This window comes from Lactuca virosa, chromosome 9 (genome assembly GCF_052849685.1).
Source record: "Lactuca virosa cultivar CGN04683 chromosome 9, Lactuca_virosa_CGN04683_v6, whole genome shotgun sequence".
Lineage (NCBI taxonomy): Eukaryota > Viridiplantae > Streptophyta > Magnoliopsida > Asterales > Asteraceae > Lactuca > Lactuca virosa.
The window spans coordinates 30,275,383-30,282,536 of NC_136434.1; the positions used below are offsets into that span (position 1 = coordinate 30,275,383).

The 7,154-nt window shown below is 40.5% G+C and overlaps 1 protein-coding gene across 1 annotated transcript; it reads right to left on the bottom strand.

The window, feature by feature from the left end:
- Positions 1-6,247: 6,247 nt before the first annotated feature.
- On the bottom strand, positions 6,248-6,736 carry LOC145139090 (uncharacterized). The gene has a single exon (XM_079073036.1). The coding sequence runs from the start codon at positions 6,734-6,736 to the stop codon at positions 6,248-6,250; it is 489 nt and encodes a 162-aa protein (XP_078929162.1).
- Positions 6,737-7,154: the final 418 nt, after the last annotated feature.

Genomic DNA, 7,154 nt, shown 5'->3' on the forward strand with positions numbered 1-7,154 from the left:
AATAGCAGACATGAGTCGTGTACCTTATGCTTCCGCTGTCGGATCGATCATGTACGCTATGACATGTACTCGCCCTGATGTAGCATTTGCTTTGAGCATGGTCAGTCGCTATCAGGGAAACCCGGGTAGAGCTCATTGGATAGCGGTTAAGAATATACTCAAGTATTTGCGAAGGACAAAGGACTAGGTCCTTGTGCTTGGTGGCAATGATACTTTGAGAGTAGATGGTTACAGTGATGCCAGTTTTCAAACGGATAGAGATAACTTCCGTTCTCAATCTGGCTGGGTATTTTTACTGAATGGAGGAGCGGTTACTTGGAAAAGTTCCAAGCAAGATACAGTGGCTGATTCTACTTGTGAATCAGAGTACATAACAGCAAGTGAAGCGTCTAAGGAAGCAGTGTGGTTAAGGAACTTCATCGGAGATCTCGGAGTTGTTCCAACCATCCAGGAGCCTATGGAACTGTTCTGCGATAATGAGGGAGCGGTTGCCTTAACAAAGGAACCGAGAGATCATGGTAAAACCAGACATATCGACATAAAGTACCATTTTATCAGACATAGAGTAGAAGAAGGCCATCTTGTAGTAAAGAGGGTGTCATCTAAAGATAACCCAGCAGACCCCCTCACAAAGGGTCTGAGTAGGGCTAAGCATATTCAGCATGCTCGGAGCATAGGACTGAAAGATGATATTAGTTTTAGTAGTTAGATTAGTTCTGAAACTTGTAACAAAGTAAATGTAAATGACTTTTGGTGATTAAATAATAAAGTATTATTTATGAGTTTGTTTGCTGCCTTTTGTCAATTGTTTATTGTGTTTCATTTTTGCATGTTTTACTTCCCGAATAATAAGATTATTCAAACTCCACAGTCGCTCGTACTTTTGGAAGTAAGTAGTGAATTAAGACTGTCGTGAATTGGATTGCAGATTGTCTGAGGATAGACATGGCAATAGAATTGCTGCAATGTTCATGAGTACTCAGAAATTGAGATTTGAGTATTGGATAAACCCTCGCTCAGAGTATCACTTCATTGAATTCATCACGAGTAATACTGAGACGATAATATTTTATAATCTTGAAACGAAGATATATGAGTTGTAATTTACAAAGTCGGTTATACATTGGTGATACGAAAACGCATCAGTAACTTGGTGTTATAAAACGTATTGTCATGTATAATTTGATGAGTAAAAGATACAAGCATATGAGTCAACGTTTATTCGTTCCTTTTTCCTTAACCGGAAAAGCGATATCTGTGGGCCCCTCGATGATTTGGTGTTGACTTATCTGCTGGGCCCAGCCAGGACTAAATTGATGTGTTCAATTAGAAGTCCTACATCATCACAAATCAGAAATCGGGAAACATAGATTCTGGACAAAGAGGTTGATTTCGTTCCATGTCTTATGTCTGGGGATATCTTGCAGAACGAAGAATTATATGATCACTTATCTAAGGACACGTAACTGACTGGGTCAGAGTTCAGCAGCAGCTTTTGGAAGCTACAATTTGCTGGTCAAATTTAGAAGGCATACTAGCAATTATAGTTACAGACTTATCCAAGTGGGATACTGTTGGATTAGGTGTCTAAGCCCATAACTATAATTGGTATGTACTTGAATTGATAGCAGCACAGTCCTTTTGGGTTGCCCTCAACCTAGCAACTGGACAAGGAAATTATGAAAGGAGAGATATTAATTTATAAGATTAATAAATTAATATAAATGATTTATTAATATGTTAAAAGATTAATATATTAATTAGAAATCATTATGTTTAATTAATAGTTAGCCATAAATTAATCAGAATTAATTTTGGGGTTAAAAGTATTAATTATAATGTGCAGGGACTAGTTTGCAATTATCTAATAGTTGAGTGGAAGGCTCCAGAACCTCCTTGGAAGGAGGTGGACGAAATCTATAGGGGAAACCCTAAGGATTTCGTCCAAGGGGCTTTGGATAAGGCCTTTGGATTAGCTTAGGCCCCAAGCAAAGGAGTATTAGGGTTTTCCCTAAACCCTAGATCCCTCAGCTATATAAGGAGCCTCCCAGCTCCTAAATTCGGCCACACCTACCTTGGAAGAAACCCTAGGCCGAATTTTGCATACCCTAGCCTCTCTCTCCTTCAAGTTTCCTTCTTGCTAGTTCTTGGGTGTGATTCCATTAGAGGCATTACATTTGTGGTGCTAGGCTTCCAAGAAGATCAAGTTCAAGAGGATTAACAATTGTTTGCTATAACAATTGAAAGGTATGTAATTATGAAACCCTAGTTTGTTAATTTCGAAATTAGCCTCTCTCCTCTAGGGTTCTTGTTTGCAATTCAAAGTTATATGTTCAATAGTTAAAACATAGATCCAAAGTAGGTTGCATGTGAACTTAGGAATTGTTTTCTAGTTTATTTGTTTTACCTAAAACCCATCAGTTTGGTGACGTCAGGACTCGACATATAGACCCGATCAGTTAGAACATATGATCGTTAGAGCCACAGTGGCAAGATATTTAGTGGCAACTATTGACAGACAAGGATTTCATTCGGAAGTCGCGAGGGGCGACTGTGAGATTGCTCTTGGCTCGACAACCGGGTAGGACTTCAACATTTCAGATAAGTTGGGACCAGGGAGGTATCGATGGATTTTGGGAAGCAGCCATGTGGTTGCATAGTGTTTTAGGCAGTTCAGTGTTCCAGGCAGTTCGATGATGCAGGAAGTTCAGTGTTTCAGACAGTTTAGTGTTTCACACAGTTCAGTGTTTCAGGCAGTTCAGTGTTTCAGACAGTTTAGTGTTTCATGCAGCTCAGTGTCTCAGGCAGTTCAGTGTTTCAGACAGTTCATTTTTTCGGGAAGTTCAGTGTTTCAGGCAGTTCAGTGATTCAAGCAGCTCAGTGTTTCAAGCAGTTCAGTGTTTCAGGCAGTTCAGTGTCTCAGGCAGTTCAGTGCTTCAGGCAGTTCAGTGCTTCAGGCAGTTTAATATTTCAGGCAATTCTGTGTTGCGGATAGTTTCAGAGTACCGGAACGCCGTGAGAGGTTGCAGGGTAGTTGGCCGTAGCGGACTTCGAGGACGAAGTCCAATTTAATTGGGGGAGAGTTGTAACACCCCGTTTTGAAAGGTACTTCGGTGGTGGTCTCGGAGGCCCAAGGTATAAGCGATTCGGTCTTTTGTGGGTCTCGGGTTTTATTCGAAAGGTTTTAAGGCTCGAGTGTATATAAAGTTCGTCGGAAATGGACTTAGACTGAAGGAGTTATAGTACTTAGAAGTTATTGGCAATATTAGCCCTTGATGGAGAAATATGGCAAGAAAGGACCATGCATGCAAAGGTGGTAACTGGGTGTGTACACCCAACGTAAGCTGGGGTACGCCCATCGTAGAAAGGGTAAATGGTCGCGGTTGCTGGAGACGTACGCCCAACGTACGAGAGGTACGCCCAACATACGCTCAGTGGTACTAAACCCTAATTTTAGGGTCAAGCACTATATAAAGAACATTATGAATAAAACCCAAGCCTCCTTATCAGCCTCCCCAACCTCAGAAAAACCCTAGAACGCCTCATCCCCTCATTCTTGTGTAATCTTGACCTTGGGAAGCTCATCTTGGTGGTTTTAAGCTTAGAAGAAGAAAAAAGAAGTGGCAAAAAAGGACTTGGGGTAGCTTGAGCTCATAGATATGGGATAACATCATCATTTGGGACTCTTTGGAGGTATAAAGTTCATAAATTTCCTCAAGAATGCTTAGATCTAGTATAATGTGGTTTTAATGTCCTTTTTGGTCCGAAGTAAAGAAGTTTATGGTTCAAACCCGATTTCTAGACTTAGAGTTGCCACTCTCAGTTCAAAATGACTCCTTAAGGCAGAAAGTTGCCATCTTGAATGTATTATTAGGTTCATGCATGAGTTAAGAGCATTTCTATGAGAATGGAATGTTATTTTGGAGTTTTGGATTAATAAGGTCATGCAAAGTCACCAAGTCAGTGACTTTATGGATTAAGACGTTAAAAAGGAATTGGATCTGTGACTGTAGCTTCTGGATTAAGGTATTAAGCACTTAATGGGAAAGTGGCTTAACAGGGGAGTACGATGAGTGTACATGCAGGTATGCCCGACGTACGCACCATTTAGCATGCACGCTTAGTGTACATAGGAGTACGCCCAACGTACTCACCAGATATGAACTTTACGTTTTTGGGCCTCGGTTTGGGCTATTCCTTGGGCTTGGCAGATGTTGGGCCGTGAGGGGCCACCAGGAGTCAGTTAAGGGTCCAATGACTAGTTTGGGCTTGGATGGGAAAGCCCATTTGAGGAGTTGGGCCCCATTTAGCAAATTGGGCCATTAGCGGGCCACTAGTGGGCTTGGAAAGCCTACCTAGTGTTGGGCCTTTTTATATTAAGGTTTTGGGCCTTAGAGATGGACCATGTTGGACTAGGCGGTGAAATGGTCATTTTAACCTAAGAAGGATTGCTGATACGATCTAGGTGTTATTTTGGTATTGATAGTTCGGGAAGCCGAAGGATCAGCAGCCAGGGAATTTCCAGTACCAGTCAAAAGTGTATCAGCCAGATTTCAGTAGTGCGAGGTGAGTTTCTCTCCAGTAGGAACGGGTCTAAGGCCACAATGCCGACCCGTTTAGATGTTAGTAGTTCCGGAATTCGGTCTGATGTCGGGGTTATCCCGATGCAGATTACATGTTTCCGGACTTCGGTCCGATGTCGGGGTGGTCCCGAGAAGTAGTTATGTATGCGTGATATATTTGTGATTCATGCATGTTCTATGTTATGTGTTATGTGTTCCAGGCTTCGATCCAATGTCGGGGCAAGCCCGATGAATGTTATGTTATGTGCTATGTGTTATGTGTTCCGGGGCAATCCCGATGCTGGGGCAAGCCCGATGTATGTTAGTTTATATGTTACGTGTTATGTATTTCGGGGCAAGCCCAATGCTGGGGCAAGCCCGATGTATGCTAGTATGTATGTTATATGTTATATGCTCCGGGCTTCGGTCCGATGCCGGGGCAAGCGCGATACAGGTTATGTGATTATGTTATGTGTTTATGATGTATGTTATGCTATGTATGTGCCGGGGTAAGCCCGATGCCGAGGTGAGCCCGATGCCCGATGCGGTCGGATGCCGGGGTGAGCCCGATGCCGGACAGGAGTCCGATGTTGGGTTCGTCCCGATGCAGCTGGGCGGTGTCCCATAGTTGTTTTATATGTGACATGTTATGTGTATGATATGTGGTAGTTTGGGGGAGCTTACTAAGCTTCGTGCTTACAGTTTCAGTTTTGGTTTCAGGTACTTCAGCTAGCAAAGAGAAGGGCTCGGGATGATCGCATGGCACACACCACAGTTTTCTTAGCCTGAGAGTTTACTCTGATAATTTATATGAGCTTATGATATATTTGATAGATGTTATGATATTCTTGAGATACACGACTTATGATTTTATATGTTGAAAGATAATTATGGTTTTATTAATGATTTAAAACGAAATTTTTAGACTGTATTTTTGTGATGTTACATAACCTCTTTGCCAAGACATAGTCTCGCTTCTTTTAACCTTCAGAAATTGGATTTTCCAATGTTATGTTGTCAAATTATCCCGTGTCAAATCCTTCATAAAATGGTTTAAAACTTTGTCCATACACTTTGATGATTTGATTCGTTTCCAAACTCTTGATTTTCAACCGCACCATGATCAAACACTTTTATAATAATAAAAGGTCCATACCATCGAGATCACAATTTTCCAAGGAATAGCTTTAAACACAAATGATAAAGAAGAACTTTTTGACCCGGAATAAAATGCTTTTGGGTTATGTGCTTTACATGAAACGCCTTTGTCGTCTCTTGTACCCTTTGAACCTTTTGATTATCTATTTCTTGACCATTTCCATCATTCGAGGATTCAATCTTCTTTGAGCCTCTCTCCCAGGGTTGCAATCATCCTTCATGAGAATCTTGTGCATGCATATATTAGGGCTTATCTCCTTGATATTCGCTATTGTCCATCCATGGCCTCTTTATGGTCTTTCAAAACTTTAACAAATTGTCCTTCTTTAAAATCTTTCAATTGAGAGGAGATGATCATCGAGAGAGTCCCATCCTTAACTAGATAATCATACTTCAAGTGGTTAGGTAAGAACTTCAATTCAAGTTTAGGTGGGTGTATAATGGAAGGGGCATCTTGTTTAGAGAATGAGACAAGTCAATTTGAGAGACATTTTTCTTTGTTGACTTCCAAAGTCTTCACAATATCTTCAACTTCGGATTCCAATGTATACATATGTAATTTTTTCCTTCAAACTCTCACAATCAAGACTCATGTTGAGTACCATCTTCAAAATATCCCCATGAGATAAATCAAAAATTTCTTGGGTTATTGTCTCAATCACATCAACCCGATATAATGGAGAAATGTCACTAGGGTACCTAATTGCTTCAAAGATGTTGAATTGAATGGTCTCTCCATCAAATTCCATGGTGATTTTCCCATTATGGACATCAATTATCGTGTGAGCGGTATTCATGAAAGGTCTTCCAAGGAGAATTATAAATGATTTGGAAGGATTCTTCTCTTCAAGATCAATGACGTAGAAATCCACGTGAAAGACAAGTTGATTTACTTGTACTAGCACATCATCCAACACTCCTCTTGGAAATGCACTTGACTTGTCCTCTAGTTGAATGATTACTCCGATTTCTTCCAAAGGTACAACATTAAGAGATTTAAAGACCGAAAAGGGCATCACATTAATTGAGGCTCCAAGGTCTAACATGACACTTTCAATATGCAAATCACCAATAGTGCAAGGGATAACAAAAATTCCTGGATCTTTGCATTTGGGAGGTAAGTTCTTTTGGATAACTAAAATACGTTTGCATTAACTTGAATCTTTTCATTTTCCTTAAATTTCCTCTTCTTAGTGCACAAATCCTTGAGAAATTTTGCATAACTTGGAATTTGCTTAATAACATTCAATAATGGAATGTTTATTTGGACCTTGCGGAAAGTTTCAAAGAATTCATTTTCTTCTTCTTTTTTCTTCGAAATGGCTAATCGAGAAGGAAAGGGTGGTGTTATGACCAATGGCTTTATAGGCTTGTTGGATGATCTGGGTTGATCAATGTTTGGCACAACCGATTCCTTTGGAGGAACTACAACCT